Source organism: Aotus nancymaae, unplaced genomic scaffold, assembly GCF_030222135.1.
Source record: "Aotus nancymaae isolate 86718 unplaced genomic scaffold, 86718_ANA_hifiasm-v0.15.2.pri h1tg000010l, whole genome shotgun sequence".
Lineage (NCBI taxonomy): Eukaryota > Metazoa > Chordata > Mammalia > Primates > Aotidae > Aotus > Aotus nancymaae.
The window spans coordinates 46,579,930-46,602,787 of record NW_026988421.1 but is presented as its reverse complement, the minus strand read 5'-3'; the positions used below and the strand labels follow the sequence as shown (position 1 = coordinate 46,602,787).

The window sequence follows — 22,858 nt, the reverse complement described above, 5'->3', positions numbered from 1 at the left end:
AAACATTAGGAGCAACTCAGATTATTTTGGGACAGTGTAGGGGATCGACGGTGATATGGTTTGGCTGTGTCTCCACCCAAATCTCATCTTGAATTCCCACATATAGTGGGAAGGATCTTGTATGAGGAATTGAATCATGGGGACAAGATTTTCTCTTGCTGTTCTCATGATAGTGAGTATGTCTCAGAAGATCTGATAGTTTTTAAAATGAGAGTTTCCCTACACAAGCTCTCCTCTATTGTCTGCTACCATGTGAGACATGCCTCTGATTTTCTGCCGTGATCATGAGACCTCCCCAGTCACATAAAATGGTAATTCCAGTAAATCTCTTTATTTTGTAAATTGCCCAGTCTCAGGTATGTCTACAAGAGCTGTGTGGAAATGAACTAGTGTAGTAAATTGGTACCTATAGAGAGGGGCACTGCTGAAAAGATACTTGAAAATGTTGAAGCAGTTTTAGAACTGGGTAACAGGAAGAGGCTGGAACTTGGAGGGCTCAAAGACTGGAAGATATGGGAAAATATGGAACTTCCCAGAGCCTTGTTGAATGGCTCTGTCCAAAATGCTGATAGCAGTATGGACAATAAAGTCCAGTCTGAGGTGGTCTCAGAGGGAAGATGAGGAACTTGTTTGGAACTGGAGCAAAGGTGACTCTTGTTACATTTCAGCAAAGAGACTGGTGGCATTTTGCTTCTGCTCTAGAAATCTGTGGAACTTTGAACTTGAGAGAGATTGATTTAGCGTATCTGGTGGAATAAATTTCTAAGCAGCAAAGCATTCATGATGTGACATGGGTGCTGTTAAAGACATTCAGTTGTATAAGAGAAGCAGAGCATAAAAGCAGAGCATTTTCAGCCTGACAAAATGATAGAAAAGAAAATCCCATTTTCTGAGGAGAAATTAAAGCCAGCTGCAAAAATTTGCATAAGTATCAAGGAGCTGAATGTTAATTCCCAAGACGATGGGGAAAATGTCTCTAGGCCCTGTCAGAGGTCTTCACAGCAAGCTCTCCCATCACAGGCCCAGAGGCCTAGGAAGAAAAAATGGTTTTGTGGGTTAGGGGCAAGATCCTCATTCTGTGTGCGGCCTAGAGACTTGGTGCCCTGTTTCCTAGACATTTCAGTCATGGCTGAAATGGGCCAACACAGAGCTTGGGCTGTGGCTTCAGAGGGTGCATATTTGAAGCCTTGGCAACTTCCACGTGGTGCTGAGCCTGCAGGTGCACAGAAGTCAAGAACTGGTTTGGGAACCTCTGCCTAGATTTCAGAGGATGTATGGAAACACCTGGATCCCCAGGCCAAAGTTTGCTGAGGGGTAGAGCCCTCCTGGAAAACCTTTGCTAGCGCAGTACAGAAGGGAAATGTGGGATCAGACCCTCACACAGAGTCCCTGCTGGGACACTGCCTAGTGGAGCTGTGAGAAGAGTGCCACCATCCTCCAGACCCCAGAATGGTAGATCGACCAACAGCTTTACAGTGCACCTGCAAAATTTGCAGACCCTCAGTGCCAGCACATGAAAGCAGTTGGGAGGGAGGCTGTACCCTGCAAAGCCAAAGTGGCAGAGCTGCTCAAGACCATGGAAAGCCACCTCTTCCATCAATCTCATGTTGAATTCCCACTTGTTGTGGGAGGTACCCAGTAGGAGGTAACTGAGTTATGGGGCAAGTCTTTCCCGTTTTGTTCCCCTGATAGTGAATAAGTCTCACAAGATCTGATGGTTTTAAAAGCAGGACATTCCCTGCACAAGCTCCCTTCTCTTGTCTGCCACCATGTGAGACATGGTTTTCACCTTCTGCCATGGTTGTGAAGCTTCCCCACCCAGGTACAACTGTAATTCTAATAAACCTCTTTCCTTTGTAAATTGCCCAGTCTTGGGTATGTCTTTATTAGCAGCATGAAAACAGACTAATAAAGATAGGGACATTTGGAATATGCACATGTTGAAATACCAAGAGGAAGGAATTGTGAAACGTGGGCTAAAGTTCTGAAAAGAACTGTAAAACATCATGGAAAAGAAATAAAAGACTAATATCTCAGTATTTCTTACCTTTTAGATATCACAATGTTTCCATAAACACTTTTAAGTCATAGATTTGTTTTTACTTTCATCTGAAACTTGTAAGTAAAACATTGGGTTCTCCACGTAAATAAATGCCCTTTTCATTTGGGAGGCAGCAGATTTCTCCACTAAATTAGAAAAAAAGCTTCATATATCTTCATCTCGTAGATGCTATCTACTAGTCACAGAGTCATTAACTATAATTGAATGAAATTCCTGCCATAGCTTAGCTCCAAAATTAGCATCTACAGCTCCATTCAACATCCTCTAATAGACTTCAGAAGGGGACATCTACTGTGTAATACTGTTGAGGGTTTTTTTTGTTTGTTTGTTTTAAGTCTTGAGTTTTCAGGATCTTACATGGAAGACATTATTATGTTTTGGATATTCAGAATCAGTGTCTTAGCTCCTTTTCTGATCATGGACTCCCATTGCTTTCTTAAAAATACCTTTGTTAGCATATATGCAAACAAATTATGTTGACTCATAACCCATTATTTTATTATTTAGTACTAAAAGACTGAAAAATAGTGTTATTTAGGTAACTTAAACATAGAATCCATGTTTTATCTACTTGTTAAACTTTCTACCTGCTAATAATTTCTGCAGAGCTAATTGTGTCCCTTGAATACCTGAGCTCAACTGTGGTTGACTGGCTCTGCAATTTAGGCGTATTTCTACCTCCCGCGCTTTGCATTACTAGTTGGTATTTCTAGCATCTCCCAGGTGGGTACCTTCCTCAATGTAATTATCATCTAGCTTATCCTCCCTTCCAACATCATTTATGAAAATGTTAAATAAGACCAGCTATAATACTGACATCTCTGAAGCATATGCCTTAACACCTTTTCTTAACTTGAGGCATTGCCATTTATCATTAAATTCTTTTAGCCAATTTAAGTCCCAGGAAGAATGTTAATATTGAATCTAATTTGAGCTAAATTTTAATTAAGATTTCTGGAGACATTTTAAGTGATTTAACTATAATCAAAATTGATATCTCCTTTGCTACCCCCATTCTCTTATTTTCTAATTTTATCCATATGCAAAAGAGAATTAGTTTGTCTAGCTTCAATAATTCTCTATAAATATGTGTCATTCATTTTGACTGTTTCTGCAAATAGTTTTCTTCTCCTTTGCCTTTAGGAGTAGGTCTGTCAGGCTTATACAAGTCCCAAAATCATGTCATAACATGCCTTTCCTTCCAGCAGCCACATCTGTCCACCCCTAAATGCCCAGTGTCAGAACTTAGTTGCATTAATGCCATTTCCTTTTTCATTCTCAATTATTTTTTGCTGCTATTTCTGTGAACATTATCACTCTAAACATGACATATAATAAAAAGTAGAATATGCATAATATAACCCCTTCAGCATAGTGCAGTGTCTCAAGTACTTTGTTTACATTTATTGAGGATATTAGGCATGAACTTTTGAATGGGAAATTAATTAACATGGTGTTCCTGAAATTGAATTCAAGTTTCAAGGTTAATGAGCATGTTACATTTGATCAAGGAAGGTATGCCACTGTCTTCACCACATTTTCAAAGAAGTCTGAAAACTATAAAAACTACTTCTGTTTAGAAGTAATGTATTGAAAATATAAGTATATAAGAAAATGTAAGTATATAAAACATTTCTACAGGTTATTTACTGCAATTATGTGTGTTTTCTTTATTCCACAGAAAACTTTTAATTATATTCCTTCATGTGTAAATTGCGGCCACCTTTCTTTCATTCTTCACATTTTGTATAATTAATACAGAAAATACTGTTGATGTATGTAAAATGCTTACTATAAGATTTCCTGCTAGAATCTCTTTATTCTTTTTTCCTCTTTATATTCATCAGCAAGTCAAGGAGCCATCTTTACTAAATCACTGTTGCTTTAGTGTTGCTTGATGAAGTTAATTATTGTTATCTTTTCACATACAGTAACCCAAATAAAGTCTTTATTAGATACTAGTTGCTTCAAAATCATTACAGATATATGTAAGTTACCTGTACAGAGGTTTACATGCCTAACTTCAAGGTCCCTGAATAGATTTCTTTTCCTCAAAGAAACATTTATCAGGCTATGTTACCCTTGATATTCTACAATGAGGGATGCATTTGTTTGACTGATGAATTACTAATACTCTATGACTTACCAGTCCTTTGTAAATCAGGGGGTGCAAGTTAATCTTTCCTAGAGCAGTTGTAAACACAAGGGACACAAAGACAAGAGAGTCTCTGGCAGACAAGGAAGAGAACATTATGAAAGGAAAAATGAGAGTAAAAGGAAGGGTGGGAGTAACAAAGGCACACTATGCCTACTTCATTTTTTTCCAAGTTCAATCTGTTTTAATATGAGTTTATGTGTTAAGAACACAAGGTAAGACAGAAAAAAAATTAAATTTCCTATAGGGATATTAGATTTTCTGTTAGGGCTTTCCACTTTTTCTCTTTATTAGTTAAAGATAAGCCTTCAAGATCTAAAAGTTCATTTCTTATCACTCTCATGAAGAAAGAAAAAACATCCTTATTCTTGTGATGGCTTCAGTATTGTAACGGGACACAGTAGCCTCGATTTAAAAAAAAAAAAAAAAGAGTATATTTGTTAAGGAAACTTGTGTTTATTTCTTTGAAAGCAAGCTCCTTTTGTTGGGGGAAAAAATGGCATGGTGGTGAAAAGTTGAGTCCCAAGAGGATTTATGTTGTGATTTTCAATTCCAGCTCACTGCAGTCGACGCAGACGAAGGGTCAAATGGGGAGATCACATATGAAATCCTTGTTGGAGCTCAGGGAGACTTCATCATCAATAAAACAACAGGGCTTATCACCATCGCTCCGGGGGTGGAAATGATAGTCGGGCGGACTTATGCACTCACTGTCCAAGCGTCGGATAATGCTCCTCCTGCAGAGAGAAGGTAATTTATATTAGAACCAATGCAGTCCTTTCATGGGGCCGGTTTAACCCTATAATTAAATTTAAGAAGTGCAGCAAGTATTCTTTTATCCTATAAACATCTAAATTAGATCAGAAAATCGGAGAGACCAGATTCTCAGGAACTACAGGCATATTTTGATTTGGTTAAATAGTGGGAAAAAGACAATCTCAGAGGCCTATTTCCAAATTCTTATGGAAAAGTAAGGCTGCAGACAGAGAAAGAAAGGCTCTTTTCTTCCAAGAAATTAATAGATGTGTCAGTGGCATGTAATGTCTTAGGATTTCAAAGTTATTTCTGAGTGCATAAATGATTATTAGTTACATAAAATTATATACGTATATACACACAAGCACACACACACACACACACACACACACACACACACGGAGCAAGCTAAAATATTTCCTACTATTACAATTGCATCTTTCTGGTCTCCTACCTGAGAAATTCCTTTTGCTATTTATTATTTCCAGATTTTCAGCATCATTCCAAGAAAATATGAATAAATAGTAATGTACTCCTTCACTTTACTAGTTTCTGGGGTTCTCTCCATGTAAATTCTAGATAAAATTTACAATTTTAGTGTCTTTTACTGACAGTGGAGAAATAGATAACATTGAATATGCATGTGAATGTGTGCAAGTATATCAATTTCTTATATTGTCATGTTAAGCCCAGATTACAGTTATTCTACATTTTCTAGTCGTGTTTATGTGGATTCATATTGCATATTAAAATCTTTGTTGTATTTGGGATATATCCTGGTATATAGTAGGAGGTATTAATATAGCCATGTTTTTTTTCCAGTCAAGTACTCTGTGGTCCCCACAGAAAACCCTGGATAGTTCATCTTTTCCTCACAAATTTAGATGTTGCATGTATTATATATTTTCTTACATATTTTGGCCTCCAGTGATCCTCCTGCTTTGGCCTCCCAAAGTGCTGAGATTACTGGCATCAGCCACCATGCCTGGCCTCCATTTTCTTTCTTTACTTTCATTTGCTAGTATACTTCCTATAAAAATACCTTACTTGTTTGTGACTTGAATGAGACTGCCTTAGTGTTTCCCCATTACATTTGTCTATGGTTTTAAAAACTATTAATACGTTAGGAAAATACTCATCTATTTCTATTTTATTGACTTTTAAAAATAATACTTTTGTCAGATCAAATAAATAGCTATCATATATGAGAACAGTAATGACTTTTCTTTTTGAGTTGATGATATAATGATTGGTCTTACTATTATAGCTCCTATTTTGCATCCATTGTGTAGCTCGATCTATTTTGCATACATGGTATAGATTCTATTCAACCATAATGTTTTACTCTTGAAATGAGCTGATATTATATGCTTGCTGATATTTTATTTAATAAAATTAGTCTGTACTTTTCTTTTTGAAAAATGTTATCAAGATTAGGTAGAACTGTCATAATAAAAAAAACAAGTAAAAACACAAGATATTCCCCCAAATTATTAATAAGTGTAATATCAGATATGAATGTATTATATACCTGTATAAAACAAATAAATCGGAATTTGATTCTCTGGAAAGACACAACAAAAATAATGACAAGATTAATTGGATAAAATAATATCTAACATAATCAAGGAAAATATAAAAAGTAAAACTGTACATAATAAAATCTAATGAGGAAACCACATAGAAACAGAAAAAAGATTCATAAGACACCTTTGCTTAGATATATGCAGAATTCGAAAACTTAAATGGATTATTCTTTTAAAAGACATAATTTACCAATATTAGTTCAAAAAAAAAAAAAGGAAATCTTAAGAGATCAATAATACAGAATAAATATAGAAAATTGTCAGATAACTCAAAACTACTCCAGGTCCAGAAAGCTTTACAGAAGAACTGTAACTAAACTTTGAAGGGTGTGTGATTATCACTAATCACAGAGATACGGTAGATGGAGTATTAGATTCTCATTGATATTTTTAGGCTAGATTTCCTCCTCCTTAATAGCTTGTTTTCCTTTGAATCTCATGTCAAAAAATAATTATCATGCCCATTACCCCTCCTTGCCGTCTTCTTTTTTCTAACCTCATATCCTGTTGTCATCTACATACTGGAAAGTCACACTTGGAAGTTTATTTCCTACCTTCCTGACATTCACTTCACCAGTACTCCTATCAAACTTCTTGGTGACTTTATATCCAATGAGAGGTTTAAGGCATTTCCTATCTTGCAGTCACTCTGACCAAATACCCTTAAAGGCATCCTCAATGCCCCTTTTTCTCCCTGGCTCCAAACATGACCTGGAGAAACTCTTCTATGTTCTACTCTAAAAACATATTCAGAAAGCAATAACTCCTGCCACATTCCAGTCCAAGCCACTGCAATCTCTAGTCCAGAATGTTGAAAACCTCTTCCAATTATAAATCTTCCTGTGCTCCCTTTAGTTTCTTCTCAACACAATAGCCTGGGTGATCCTGATAACATAGAAAACATCTCAATCCGTAACTCAAGCTTTCCAGAGCTCTCCAGTTCTTTCACATTTCACACTGAGTAAAAGGCAAATCATTAAAATAAATTCAAAGGGACCCAGTGAAATTTGCCAGCTGTCACTAGAGTTAGGATAGTCCTTCATGTCACCAGTTTATACACTTCATCTTCTACTTAATTCTGCTTTTCTTAGTCCATTCCAGGCGTTGTACCAGTTTCCTCTCTGTCCCTTAGGATCATAACTACCTTCAAGCTTTTGAATTTGGTTTTAGTCTTTTCTCAGCCTGGATGGCTCTTTTCTCAGATTTCTCCATGACCTTATTTCCTTCAGGTGTCTGTGATAGGAAAATTTCCTTTCAGCCCCAACAAATCGTTTATTACATATTGCCATTTACTACATTCTAGAATACAAAGATAACTATAGTACTACAATTTGAAAGCCGCCCAAATACAGTAAAGTATATAAAGAAGAATATAAATTAAATTTAGTTTAGCATGGCAATTTTGAGATTAAGGTAAATTCTGGGCTTTCTAGGGTGTTGATAGAGCCCTTATGTTAATGAAGGAGTACCAAGAAGTCATCCCACAATAAGAGAATGAGGTTGACCAGATGAAAATAGTATGTGACCTTATTGGCACAGCCTCACAGCTTGTTTATGGGTAACTATTAGTCAGTGTTACTGGGGGCATAAAATGATTCAAAGTGGGTTTGAAAAGTTAAAGGCCATGCCACAGAAAGTTAATTTGTTTTGATAAAAACTCAGACTTAACCAATCAATAGGAGGAATTCTTGGAAAGACTTTTAAATTAGAAAGTCATGTAAGAAAACGTCGTGGTTTTGTAAAGTCAACCTGATTGTCTGAATGGAAGGCAAATTTTAGGGGAGCAGAGGCATAAGACTGTAGGGTAAATGCTGCTGATGTCCTGAACTGGGTACATTAGGAAGAACAGAGAGATAGAATTGCCAAAATTAAGATAAAATAATTCCCAGGTTTTTGTTTAAGGTGATCTCATGTTGGTGATGTCAATATGATGCACATGGCTTGGGTGAGGACATCAATTTAATTTTGGATGCATTTAGTTGGATGTGGCCAACGTTCATATATCCAAAAAGCAAATACACACTTGGCCCTCCATATCCATGGCATCCACGTCAGTAGATTCAACTAACTGCAACAATTAAAAATATTTGGGGAAAACATTACATCTGTACTGAACATGTGCAGACTTCTTCCTTGGCATTCTCTAAACAATACAGTATAACAGCTATTAGCATTAGTATTTTATTATGTATTAAAAGTAATCTAGAGATGATTTCCAGTGTATGAGATAATATCCATAGATTATATGAAAATACTGTCTCATTTTTATCAGGGACTTGGTCATCTGTGGATTTTAGAATCCTTATGGGTTCTGGAACCAATACTAAATGATACTGAGGGGTGACTGTGTATGCCTGAACCTGATAAAACAGCTAAGGAGTCCTTCTTAGAAGAAATATATAGAATACTTTCATACATTGAATAGTTACAGAATCTACAATAAGAGCAAAATCAGGTTTGAGTAAATTTTAAATAATAGCTTCATCTGTGCTAGGTTATTCAGTTCATTCAACAACTCAATTTGTAGGATTAATTTCTCTCCAGAAAATACCAAATATCATTATCCTACAGTGAACATCACATTATCCCAGCAGGAAGAATGGAAGTATATGGATTTTATTCTCTACTTCCCACTTAATGTTTCACCAAACATTCTAAGGTGAGTTTTTTAGGATCTAAGGCATTGTCTAATATATTGCCAGGTGTCACTTGCAGAAGGACACTCAAGCAATTCTCCTGCCTCAGCTTCCCAAGTAGCTGGGATTACAGGTGTGTGCCACCACGCCCGGCTAAGTTTTGTATTTTTAAGTAGGGATGGGTTTCATCATGTTGATCGGGCTGGTCTTGAACCCCTGACCCCATGAGCCACCCACCTCAGCCTCCCAAAGTGCTGTGATTACAGGCGTGAACCACTGTGCCCAGCAGCTCTGCTTTTCTTAGTCCATTCCAGTCATTGTACAAGTCTCCTCTCTGTCTCTTAGGATCAGAGCTGCCTTCAAGCTTTTGAACTTGATTTTCATTTCCTCTCGGCCTGGATGGCCCTTTTCTCAGATTTCTCCTTGGCCTCATTTTCTTCAGATGTCTGTGATAGGAAAATATCCTTTCCTGAATGTCTTTAATGACACTGGTGACTGATAATACTTACTAAGCACACATGAGGGCCAGACACTTTGCTAGCTCCTTTATATATATATATATAATTTCTAATATTAACAATAGCATTGTGACGTTTTGCATAATTTAGCTTCTATATCAGAAATCTAAGGCTGAAATAGGTTAATTGACTTGGCTAAGCAGTCCCGTTTCCCACTTCTACCCCTCTAGCAAACAAGTAGTAGGACCATAACTTGAACTCAGCGTTGCTGGATTTAAAGCTTTTTCCTCCACTGTTTCGTATCTACCGTCCTTGTAGTTACTGTTCTGGAGAACTATAATTGTTTAATAGCAATGCTATCTATAAGAACAATGTCACCTTTTTTCATTTCAATTCTATTAAAGTCCTTCAATATTCGTCAATTTGTTGCATTTTATATACATATTTTTCATTGAAGATAGTGTTGTGCTCAATAGATCTGGTCGGATCTATATGTGGCCAATATGTTATGTTATAGTTGAAGTGTTTTAAATCAGTTTGGTTATTTAATAAATTAGATTTTATACTCTTCTTTTTGCTCACTTTCTATTTGTAAGACATATCATTGATTTTCCTGAATAAGCTATTGCCTACAACTATCAGTACAATAAACAGTTTTTACTTAAGTAAAATTATATTCAATGCCAGAAAACAAAGCACCATCTTCAGATTCTGAGTTTACATGTCTTTTCTGTGATATCAAAAATTTAGTTGACATATCTTCACATTTATTTTTATTAGACAATGGCTTGGATACTAAAAACTCACCTTAGAATGTTTGGTGAGTCATCAAGTGGGACCTGGAGAGAATAATAATCCATAAACTTCCATTCTACCTGCTGGGATAATGTCATGTTCACTGTAGGATAATGATATTTGCTATTTTCTGGAGAGAAATTAATCCTTCAAACTGTGTTGATGAATGAACTGAAATGCTACGAGGCTTTGCTTTCAGTATTTCTTTTATAAAGAAGATTATATTTAAAGATTATGAACAAAATATATATATAGTGATATTTTTTACAGATGGACCCAGCCAGCAACCATGGCATTTAAAAAGCTAAATAATAACATCAAAAAATGACAGCAACCTTCAGAATTTAGACAGTTTTCTATATTATTATTTTAAGCTTGGCAGCTTCAGTTCATAAATATAGTAATATTGACTTAAAATATGGCCAATATGAATTAAATATCTATGTTTGTATTATTCTAATTTAGTAAACTAGCTAAAGATTCAAAGAGTAAGGGAAGGAATACTACATAGCTTTTTTTTTTTTTTTTTGAGGTTTTGATAAGCATACGGAAGAAATAAAAACCAAAAGATTTTTTTAAATCCCTAAGTTATTTTGAGATATTTCTTTAGTGGTGTATATTGATTAACTTAAGTTATCCAATTAAATTGTGTAAGTATTTACTTCATCCTAACATGAATAAAGCACTACTATTTGATAATTATGCTGATATCAAAAATAAGAGACAGTCTCTCTCCCCAGATAGCTTCTAATAAAATTATGATAAAAATGATTGATGCATGGGCTAACATACTTTTTTAATTCCCTTTTTTTCATAAAATATAAAGCTATGTTTAATTAATTATGAGATGAAATAATTCTTAAATAAAATTATGTTCCCATTGTGAATATATATTCTTTTTAAAATACAATTTTCTCTTTAAAATATTTTACTAGTAACAAATGTACATGCTAAACTTATCATTAGTAATACATGATGAGGCTATTTATTTATTCATTTATTTTGATAAAAATTGACTAAGTTCCCACAAATCCTAGTGTCTTGGGGAGGTGCTGGAAGTATGCAACAAGTAAAATGAGATCTCTGCCCACTTGGTATTCAGATATTGGCATAGGTACATCTAAACAGGTAGCAGTAGATAAATACAAGTGGAGGTTTACCTGGGCAAGAATGGTAATGGAATATCCCAGCAGAGGAACAAGAAGATGAAAAGAAACAAAACAAACTAGTGTGTTAAAGAACTATGAATGACTTGGCACTTTTGGTTATAATTACCAATCTGCTTAAACACTGCCAACTGAGCCTCATTGTCAAGATGAAGTTTATATCAACAGGTATAGTCCATGAGTCCCACCTCCATAGCTTCAAATTCTACCATGTCTTTGCTTGTATATACCCTTCTCTTTAGTTCCAAAAAACATACATTTATTTTCTTCAATGCTCTGTAAATTGACAGGTGAGTTTTCCTCTGTCTATTAAAATTCTGTGGTATTTATATATAAATACATCTTGCATCTTAAAACTCTGCCCCTGTAAGTTCTGAAAAGTTTTCTCTGACCTCTTATGTTGGTTTTCAATCTGAAGTTTTTACTCCTGTAGATTCCTATATATACTTCCAAAAGAATAGAATAGAATCTGTGAACATTGAGCTGTAAATATAGCTTTTCTAGCACAATATTGGTGGAAGACAAAGGAAAAGAAAAATGGTAATTTCCCTGTCTGAAATCTACCAGAAAAAGCAATATAAGTATCTGTAACCCTCATCTTAGAAACAAGTTAGAAATGCAGAATTACAAATAGACACTTTGTAGCACATGTTGACATATTTAATAGAAAATAACAATAAAAATAATACAATCCTCTATAAGCCAGCAACATTATGTCATTACTACTGATAACTATTGTCATATCAAAAAGTTGTCTTTTTAAAATTTTTTTATTATACCATTTCCAAACTTAAAGCATCTTAAGTCTATTTTCCAAACCTCTTCTTTATTCATAATTTATATTTGCCTTACAATAAGTGCTGTGGATGAAGTGTGATTCATGGTATTATTAATTTAAAATTGTGATGTCATAGTCTGAACCTCAGACTTGAAATAATTTATGGTTTCCTGTCAGGTAACACCCTTTATTACAAACTAAAAATATTTTATATTAACACATAGAAAGTAAAAATCATCCAACTTATTTTACTTATTCTTGTAGGATGTAGGGAGCAATGGAAAGCAGACTTTGAATCCAGAAAGCTTGTATTTTAGTTTATCTTCTGTTGCTAATTAATTTTATAATCTTGATTCAGTCAAGTAATCTTTTCCATTTTTAAGTCCTCTTTTGTAAAATGGTAATTAAATTAGATGATTTTAAATTTTAAGAGTGTTACCAAACACCAAGATTTTGGTCTAGGTCCTGTTGCTCACCACAGAGAAGGCCAATCACTGACACAGCAATTATTGCCAAGGAAGAAGGATTTAATTGGGTGCTACAGCTGAGGCGATGGGAGATCAGTCTCAAATCCATCTTCCTGACCAAATAAAATTATGGGTATATATAGCAGGGAGAAAATGTAACAATGTGTAAGAGAATAGGAACTACAGTAGGGCAAGAAAGCAATCATGATGAATGAAGGGTCTAGCATCTCATTTTCTGGATATGGTGATATGGTTATATTTCAGTTCTTTAATACTTTTTTGAGAGGCCTGAAAGTTTTTTCTTGAGAAAGGAACTTAAATAAAACAAATGTAAGTTTCAAACTTTAAGACCAGAAGGGTCAGTTTCTATGTTTATCAAAAAAAGGGACCTATGGGACTACTGGGTGGATTTCAGTCCCCCCTTTCTATTTATCAGTTCCTCAGTCACAGAGAATCTGGTTGTCAACCTTTCTGGCTGCTTAATGCTGAGGAGGGGCATCATGGGCAGCTTCATACTATGGGTGATTTCATGCCCACCCAGAAATCAAAGGCTAATCTAATAGTATAATTTTCTTCTGAAACAGAGTATTCCTCTCTTCAGCACCCAACTTCCAACAAAGGCAAGTCATAGCAGGACAAATGTACTTGCAAAATAAGCTTCAGGCCCATATACTTAGCTTGATTAACCACCCAAAGTGCAACAAGAATCACTGTTCATATAGGTTCGAAATTGTCTTTGCCGGGACCTTTCACAAGGCCATTTCAGTCAAATCTCTGAGAAAATGACCACTTCCTCCACCTGTGTTTCATTATACAAGAAAACATGTTCTTATTAAATCTCCTCAAGTAAATAGATCATCATGAATTAAGAATATACATAGATAGTTTATAAGCTCTGGAGAAATCAGGCAGAATGAAAATATGCCTCAAATTCTGGTTACAAAAGTATACTCTACATAATATACTTAAAGTATACTTGAAGGCTATAAATAGTTCTAAAAAAGTATCCAGACTCTGGTAAACAAAACCAAAATCAGCAATGTTTCAAAGAAAAAAGCCATAAATATTATGTCAGTCCTTCATTAGTTTAGTCCATGCAATCAGTTCTTTCTCTGCTTCATATTGGGTTAACAATCTTTATGAACACATCAGCCTTTCAATTAGTGCCCTGTAAGTTTCTTCTCTAACCCAATGGCACAATCCCCAAAGTTATCAGAAACCTGCATTCAGAAGTTCTTTTCTTGAACTCCCCCAAAGAAGCAAGCCCAGGAGTGTAGCTTTTAACCAATTTTTGAGAAGGATCAAAGCAAAACAGTAATTGTAGATGACAAAAGCCTTAAGACAGCCATAAAGACACAGATGACAAAGAAATTTGGTTATTTCTCTGGCATACAACAGTTTTACATAATCATAATTATTACTGACAATATATATTAAGAAATATCAGAATTTTAGGAATCTCACATAATCCTCAAACACATATCAACAACCCATCCATATAAATATTACCCAAGGAAGCTTAACACCACCTCAGATTTAACAGTGCTTCCTGCATAATTCTAATGCAACGACTAAGCCTCATAAGCCTTATATGTCTCTCTTGAACTTCAGGGGAACTAATATCCAAAAATGTTAGTTTGGGACCCAAAAGACTGAATTTAGAACTTGAAGTTTTGCTCTTGGAAAGTCTGTCAAATATCAAAGGTTTCAGCCATCTGATATCACAAAATAGGATCACATATCACTATAAAATAGTAAAATAAAAACATTTATCTTTTGATGGAGAGGAGAGTCAGTTTCCTAAGCAGTAAGACCTAATACTTAAGATAGCAGGAGGCCAACTAATTCTGTCTCTCCCCTCTCTGTTTTTTTCCCTGCAGTTTCCTCAAAAGGTAAACAAAAATATGTGAAATTTTTATTCAAAAAACAGAATTTTACCTTTGTATGGCTTACTATTGATGTTGTCTAATTTTAATAAAACCTTATAAACAAATCCATATAATTTTAATCAGTTTGACTAAAGTAAGATTTTCACAAACTTTTTATATAGCCTTTTACGATTAGCTATTAAAGAGTAGATCAGTGCTCCAAGAAAACACTGTTATTCTGACACATTGGCCCAGACACGATGATACCAGACACATGGCCTTGTATCATTGGGATTTTGATATTAACGTTTAATTTACAGAAATTCTGAACTAAGTTTATCTCTAAAAATTGTCCCTCACCATCTCATGCACCCATAGCTTCCACAATTGTTCCTGAGCCTAGAAAGATTACATAGTTTTAATTTCTGGTCCTGTGTCTCATGAAAGCAATTCATTTTTATTGTCACTGTGTCCTGCATCTGAAGATGACGTTTTGACTGGTATCAGTGCTCAAAATTTACAGAAGGCAGTGCTTTCTTCAGACCCAGGAGTCAACGACCTATAACTTAACAGCACATGGATTAGTTAATAGGATATTTCTACTACAAAACCCTATTATTCTCATATGCCACAGACTAAAACTCTGATTTGGAGTTTAGGAGGTACTACTTATAGCACTTCTAACCACTGGGTTAAAGTAGTTAGGTTACTCATTCCATATGTCTAATTGCTAGCATTTTAGTGACAGAACTGTGACCCAAAGCATCAAAGTTTTGATAGGTCCTTTGCCAAACTTTTCAACGTAAGAAAATTCATGTTGGGTTTTATTACCATTATTAAAAAGTCACAAAGGCAAGTATCAGTTTTGGAAATTCAGGATAAGAATAAGCAATCTAATTTCACTTAAATACTACACAACAAAACAAGGGCAAAGTGAGAACCACACAATTTCTTTTCAGCTATTTAAAAGAGCATCATCACACATTTCTAAGATTCACTTCCAGATACAGTACTTAAAACTGATTAAGTAATTTTCACCACTAAAGTCTTCAAACTAGTGCAATACTTGTACATATTCTGTTTTCAAGTACCACATGAATGCCCGTCAGAGATAAATGGATCTGGATCAAAAATTACAACAAAGTATCACACTTTTTAAAGTAATTATTTAGTTGAATGTCACATAGTGTTAATATCACTTAATGTTCAGTTGAATGTCACTTAATAGTGGTAAACACAGCTCAAGTAGTTTGAGAGAAATCTCAATCAATATAACTTCCTTAAGGAAAAGGCCAGACTTTCCTGAACATTAAAACTTTGAACACATATCACAGTTTTTCCTCATTAAAGATCTGAACCAATTCAAATTATTGATTTAATTGAATTACCTTGGAAATAAACATAATTTAAACACTTCTATTCTCAGCTACTTTTTCAAATAACAAAATATATAATGTACTATTTCTGTTTAGAACTTAACAAAAATTAGCCTTTTTTGTGATTTTTGCCAGGAACCTTAAAGTTATTTTCTCATTATCACTTTCTTTACCAAAAATATATTTTCATATCTATAACTTTTTTCACATCTTTTTCTTCTACTTTTTGGTTTTCTTCTACTTAATGGTTTTCTTCTACCTTGTTTCTTAAATAACCATTTCAAGTCTATAATTTGAATTAACCTTGAGATAACTTCTGAACCCGATAAAATGATTTGTTTTCTCCATAAAAACCAATCTTCTTTAGATTTCTTAGGAGCCTTAAATTTTACTAAACACCTGAGAAGCAAGAAATCCTGAGCTGACTATCAGATATTAGCATTTTACAGATGAGAACCATTCCACAAGTTTTAGAAATGTTTCCCCATAGCTTTTTCTTAATTGGAAATGACCCAGACATTCATTTAGCATCAAAAACAATTTAAAAACTTTAAATTACACGTAAAGAATACCTACAACATTTATTCAATTCACATGTACTCATTCTTTCATTTTAATAGTTTATCTAGATTACTTCTGAAAACTGAGATATTAAGACACCATCATTTAAAGTTAGCTTTTTCTGGCCGGGTGCAGTGGCTCATGCCTGTAATCTCAGCACTTTGGGAGGCCAAGGCAGGTGTATCACAAGGTCAGGAGTTCAAGACCAGCCTGGCCAAGATGGTGAAACTCCATCTCTACTAAAAAAAATACAAAAATTAGCCAGGTGGCTGTGGTGGCAGATACCTGTAATCCCAACTACTCAGGCAGTTGAGACAGAGAATTGTTTGATCCTGGGAGGTGGAGGTTGCAGTGAGCAGAGATCATACCACTGCACTCTAGCCTAGGTGACAGAGCGAGACTCTGTCTCAATAATAATAATTAATAAAGTTAATTTTTTTTCTTGTTCATTACTTTTTTTACATAGCTGGTTAATGTCAGGTCCTCAACTAAACTTTGAACTTAAATATATAGGTATTTTTGCCAATAACTCACAAGATTCAGCTAACAACATTAAATTACTCTCATTTTCAAAGAAGGTACACAAGCCAAAATGATTTTATTTTATTTCAAAGAAGGTACACGAGCCAAAATAAAATAATTTTATTTTGGCTGGGTTTACAGTTTTATAACCTTCTATGCCAAACTCTGATACCTTAGTCATATCTAGCAGAGTCATGTATAAAACCCAGACAAAAATGTATGCTGACAATTCTAAAAACATACCTGTTTTTATTTTATCAAAATTTTTAAAGCCAGCTTCTTTATTGATGTTTACTTAAATCATTTAACTTGAAAAATACTTTGGGTTTACTTAATTTATGTGTACTCTTTTATTTATAAACCAATTTGGTTGACCAAAAAAAAAAAACCATAATACATGAACATACATAAACACATTAAGACACATATACGTACACATAAAGATGCAATTCATTTTACCACAGAACCCTAGCCTTGAGATAGCAAACTCACTGGTTTATGTAGCCACACTTCTTTACCCCGATAGGTAATCCAGTGAAAAATTTTGGGTAAAACAGTTTTCATGACAGTTTGATTCTTAAAGGCTAAACCTCCCCAGACTTCAAACAACACTGGGACAAAACAGCACTACTAGAGAACATCACATATTAACCAGGCCCGACTGTGGTTAGAGCAGTAGCACAAAAATCTGGATACATGGAACTCTGTCCCACTTTCCTATCCAATAGCAATCTACAGATTACAAAGAACATTGCAGCCAAACAGTGATTCAAAAGAATATTAGCTTACTGAATTCTAACTTCCTATGAGTATCTCAAACACAGACAATCACCAACATTATCTAACTGCTGAAACAACAGACGAGCCCTAAAATTTCTCAAAGTGAAACAGTTGGGGTCTTCCTCTTTCTATTGGTTGGGCTTGATCAACCCACAACCCAAAATTCCTTAGGAATTTCTCAAATTGAGAGGAGCCAATCCCACTGTCTGGTACCTACAAAACATATACACTCACATACACATACCACACACACTTACAAACAAGCTCCCAAGGTGTTCCTAGTGAAACTTTCCTAAAAGTGCCCATACGAACACAATCAGGGCACTTCCCACTCTCAGTCATTTGGGCTTGTTCAACCTACAAATAAAAACTTTTTAAAAAAATTCTCAAATTGAGAGGAAGGGATCCTCCTGTCCACACTCACAAAAGATGTGACACTCACCTATCTGGTTGCAGATGTCAAGTTTTAAACCTTGTTCTGACTAGACAATGAGGAATGTAGTGGGGGGTAGCTGTTGTGGGACCAGAGAAAAACCAAAATACCTCCAACAAAAATTGGGTGGGCAACTGCTTAGGAGTTCTTCTGAGACTCTCAGCTCAAGGCAGCTGAGACACATGCAATGTGCTCCTGGTCAGGTAACCAAAATCTGTCACAGAAACACGAGGGGTTCAGTCTAGATTCTGCTGCTGGTCATATAAAAAGCCAATCACTGAAACAACAATTACTGCCAAAGAATAAGGTTTTAATCTAGTGCTGCAGCTGAGTAAATGGGTAATGAATCTCAAATCCAACTCACTGACTGACTAAAATTAGGGTTTATATAGTGGTAAAGAAATGTAACAGTATGTAAGAAAACAGGAACTAGGGAGGGGCAAGGAAGCAATCATAATGAATGAGGAGTCTGACATCTCATTGGATGTGGTGATCTGGTGAGTTTCAGTTCTTACATAGTTTTTGGGGAGGCCTGAAGGTTGTTTGGAGGAAGGAGTTCAGATAAAACAAATCTAAATTTCAAGCTTTAAGACCAGAAGGGTCAATTTCTATGTTTATCCCCACCATCCTCTTCCCCGCAAAAAAAAAAAAAAAAAGCTATCTATGGGACTATTGGGTAGTTTTCAAGAGTATATAAGAAATAGATTACCTCTTTTGTTCTACTTTGACCTTTATTACCAGATGAAATGTAATAAAGCTTTATGATGTTCATTTTTAGAAAAGGAGATTTATCTACATCATACTGGCTATATTACAAAATATAATTTGTCATATATAGATGCTCAGTTTTATGCATTTAGCACTAGCTATAAAATGTAAATACAAAATGCTCACATAAAGTGTTATTATTTATATAGTGACTGCCCTATTTTATTAAGTTCTTAAAATGATGCTGTTGAATTACTACTATTTATTACAGCATTAATACTATTATTTGATTGTTAATACTATTGGTATTCAATTTTAGGAAAGCTAACTCTGACATTGTGCTGACATCAGGGATAAAAAGGAGATAGCATTTTAAAAGGCAATAACCCTCAAGAAGCCTGGTGTTTATTTAAACACATTGTAGGGATGTGCCAGGCTGTTGAAGATGAAAAATGCAAGACCTTGAAATATGATCTCCTCCAAATAACTCCAAGATTCAAGCCCAAGAGGGGAAAAAACATAATTAGTAATTTTAGCATTTGAATTATTGTGGAAAGGAACAGAGGAACCGAAGGAGTAAGGACAGATCAAGGAGATGGTCGGGTTGGCTAAAGTTTGTCTCTTGTGTTCTGAGTCTACAGTCCATTTTGTTTCAGCAATTTAAAGTTTTCTTCTCTGTGACAGATATCCAAGTGCCTCATATGAGTTTAAGGTCCTTACTGTCGTATTGTCACACATTAGCCCTCTAAAATGGGAAGAAAATGAAAGGGAAAGGAATCAAGAAATATAAAAAATAAAATAAGGGTAGTTTATACTTTTACAAGCCTTAAGATACTGATATTTTTGTAAAACCCTTATAAAGTATTCTTGACCAGTAAACTGAAGATCTAAAAAATACCAGAAGCAGAAAGGGCCTAGCTTTTGAAAGAAAGTTTGAAATCTGAGGTACAGGTATGTTCCAGTGAAAAAAAATGTTAAACAGTGAGGAAGTCTCTTGGATCCAGGGTTATTGAGGACATTGAGTTTGTAGAGTTTTCTCCTGAAGTAATTTAAAAAAACCGTTGAGTCTACATATTGTACTTTTCATGAGATGCTGAAGCAGTGGTCTTCAAATTCTAATTTCTATGTGTAGAACCTTGGAAAATTGTGAAAGTTGTAGATTCTTGTATCCTACCCTAAAGATTATGATCCATATGTTCAAATTCTAACACCAGCATACCCCATGCTGGGGAGAGGTGAAGGAGTATCCTGCTTTTGTAGGACTTTAGCCAAGCGAAAGGATTCAACTAAAATGTCTAAAATATTATAAAGGATTAAAAAGGATGTAAATAAGGAAAATGCAAGTTTGTTTACACTATTCATAAAGTAGAATAAGAAATCTCAAGCCTTATTTAGAGTAATTTATTAATAAATGATAAAATTATGTTTCATATATATATGTACTTACACATGCAAGTATACAAACTTATTTAATGTTTATTTTGATCTTAGCTGTTATTATTCTCATTTATTATATGGAAATAATGAAGCTGAAAGAAGTAATTTGCTCTAGATCACTGAGGGCAGCAACCCAATTATAATCCAGGAATATCTAGTTATAAATTCTGTGTTTAACATCACTCACCTACTGTTATTACCAATAGTGTTGTAGGACTTGTTATGCATAGACACTGTGCTATCAGAGAGAAGGAAGAGATTCATAACATTTTTAAAAACTTGAGCAACAGACACTAAAATAAGCCAAGATCTTCAAGGGTAATATCAGGGAAAATGTTTTACATCTTGGGGCTGCTGTTGGGGTCAGATCACCACTTGGAAGGATGTTAGGCCTACCTCAAAATGACAATTCCTTTGTTCTCACAACATGGGAAGTAGGAATCTTTGCAGTATACAATTAATTTTGTAACTTCCCATTGTTTTGTGTTACCATTGATAATTATAAATGTATAAGCAACATTTCATCACCATCAGTTTGAACCCATTTAAAAAATATAATTTGATTAATTTTATTGGCAAATTTGGATACTAAATTCATAAAATCATTGGCAGAAATGAATACAGATATTTCAACTAATTATAAAAGTTCAAATATTTTAAAGTGAGATTACTTTAGAACAATACCTTGATAAATGTAAGCATGAAATTCTTGAGTCACTGTAGCTTTTATGCTTAATATTTTATTGATATCTATCTACTGACGATATGCTCTGAAGCAACTTGAATTCATGTGTATTTAAAGCGACAAACTATTAAACCAAATTTTACTGTCCATGTTCTGAATTTCTTTTAAAAGGTTTTTAGACCTGGAACCAACCCAAATGCCCATCGATGATAGACTGGACAGGGAAAATGTGGCACATATATACCATGGAATATTATGCAGCCATCAAAAACGATGAGTTCACATCCTTTGTAGGGACATGGATGAACCTGGAAACCATCATTCTCAGCAAACTGACACAAGAACACAAAATCAAACATCGCATGTTCTCACTCATAGACGGGTGTTGAACAATGAGAACACATGGACACAGGGAGAGGAGCACTATACACTGGGGTCTGTTGAGGGGAAATAGGGGAGGGACAGCAGGGGGTGGGGCGTTGAGGAGAGAGAGCATGGGGAGAAATGCCAGATATAGGTGAAGGAGAGGAAGGCAGCAAATCACACTGCCCCATATGTACCTATGCAACAATCTTGCATGTTCTTCACATGTACCCCAAAACCTAAAATGCAATTAAAAAAAAAATTAAATTAAATTTAAAAAAAAAAAGGTTTTTGAAAGTAGAATGATTTATTTAATAAACTCAGACAAATATTTGTGGCGACCTTGTCTTTTAATTGAAGCACATTATGAAGAGTTTGGGACTACTTTAAGAAGATTCTAGGCCAGATTCTAGGCCAGTGGCTCACGCCTGTTAGCTCAACACTTTGGGAAGCTGAGGTGGGTGGATCATGAGGTCAGGAGATCAAGACCAGCCTGACCAACATGGCAAAACTCTGTCTCTACTAAGAATACAAAAATTAGCCAGGTGTGGTGGCACAGGCCTGTAACCCCAGCTACTTGGGAGGCTGAGGCAGGAGAATCCCTTGAACCTGGGAAGTGGGGGTTGCAATGAGCTGAGATCACACCACTGAACTCCAGTGTGGGTGACAGAAAGAGACTCTGTCTTGAATAAATAAGTAAATAGAAGATTCTAACCTCCAAATAGAAATTATAACACATGTGCTTTGAATTAAAATCATGACTTTGTTAAAATCAATTCAAAACATAAATCTTTAGGCTGTGGTAGTATGTTTGTACAAAATGTGTGTGTGTGTGTATGCGTGTATGTATACATATATATACATATACATATATATAATTTTTTTTTCAAGATGGAGGGCTAACTTTATAAACTTTCAGGTTTCACTGATAGATTTCAGCTGATGTTTCCACCTTACAAACCTTAACTTGCTTCTTCAGCTTTTGTTTTATAAGAAAAAAATTCGAAGTTCAGAGATATCTAAAAAGTTGACTATGTCAATGCTAACTTTTCTTCCTTTTAATGATAAGGTATCTTGTCCTTCAAGAAAATCTCCTATCAGTATAAGGGCTTTATTAAATCTGATTTCTAGCTTATCATATTTTACTTTTTAGAGAAGATTTTAAAACATATTTAGTTTTGTTTGCAACTATTTTACATAGGAGTCCTTATGATCCTGACTCTTGACATACACTTACATCAAGCCATTGAAGTCAGCAACAGAAGG

The 22,858-nt window shown here is 34.9% G+C and overlaps 1 protein-coding gene across 1 annotated transcript in view; it reads left to right on the top strand.

The window, feature by feature from the left end:
- PCDH15 (protocadherin related 15) overlaps positions 1-22,858 on the top strand; it is a 965,496-nt gene that overhangs the window by 650,231 nt on the left and 292,407 nt on the right. Inside the window, exon 14 of the mRNA XM_064374141.1 lies at positions 4,774-4,967. Coding sequence (XP_064230211.1) covers positions 4,774-4,967 — 194 coding nt within the window. The remainder of the gene's footprint in view (positions 1-4,773; positions 4,968-22,858) is intronic.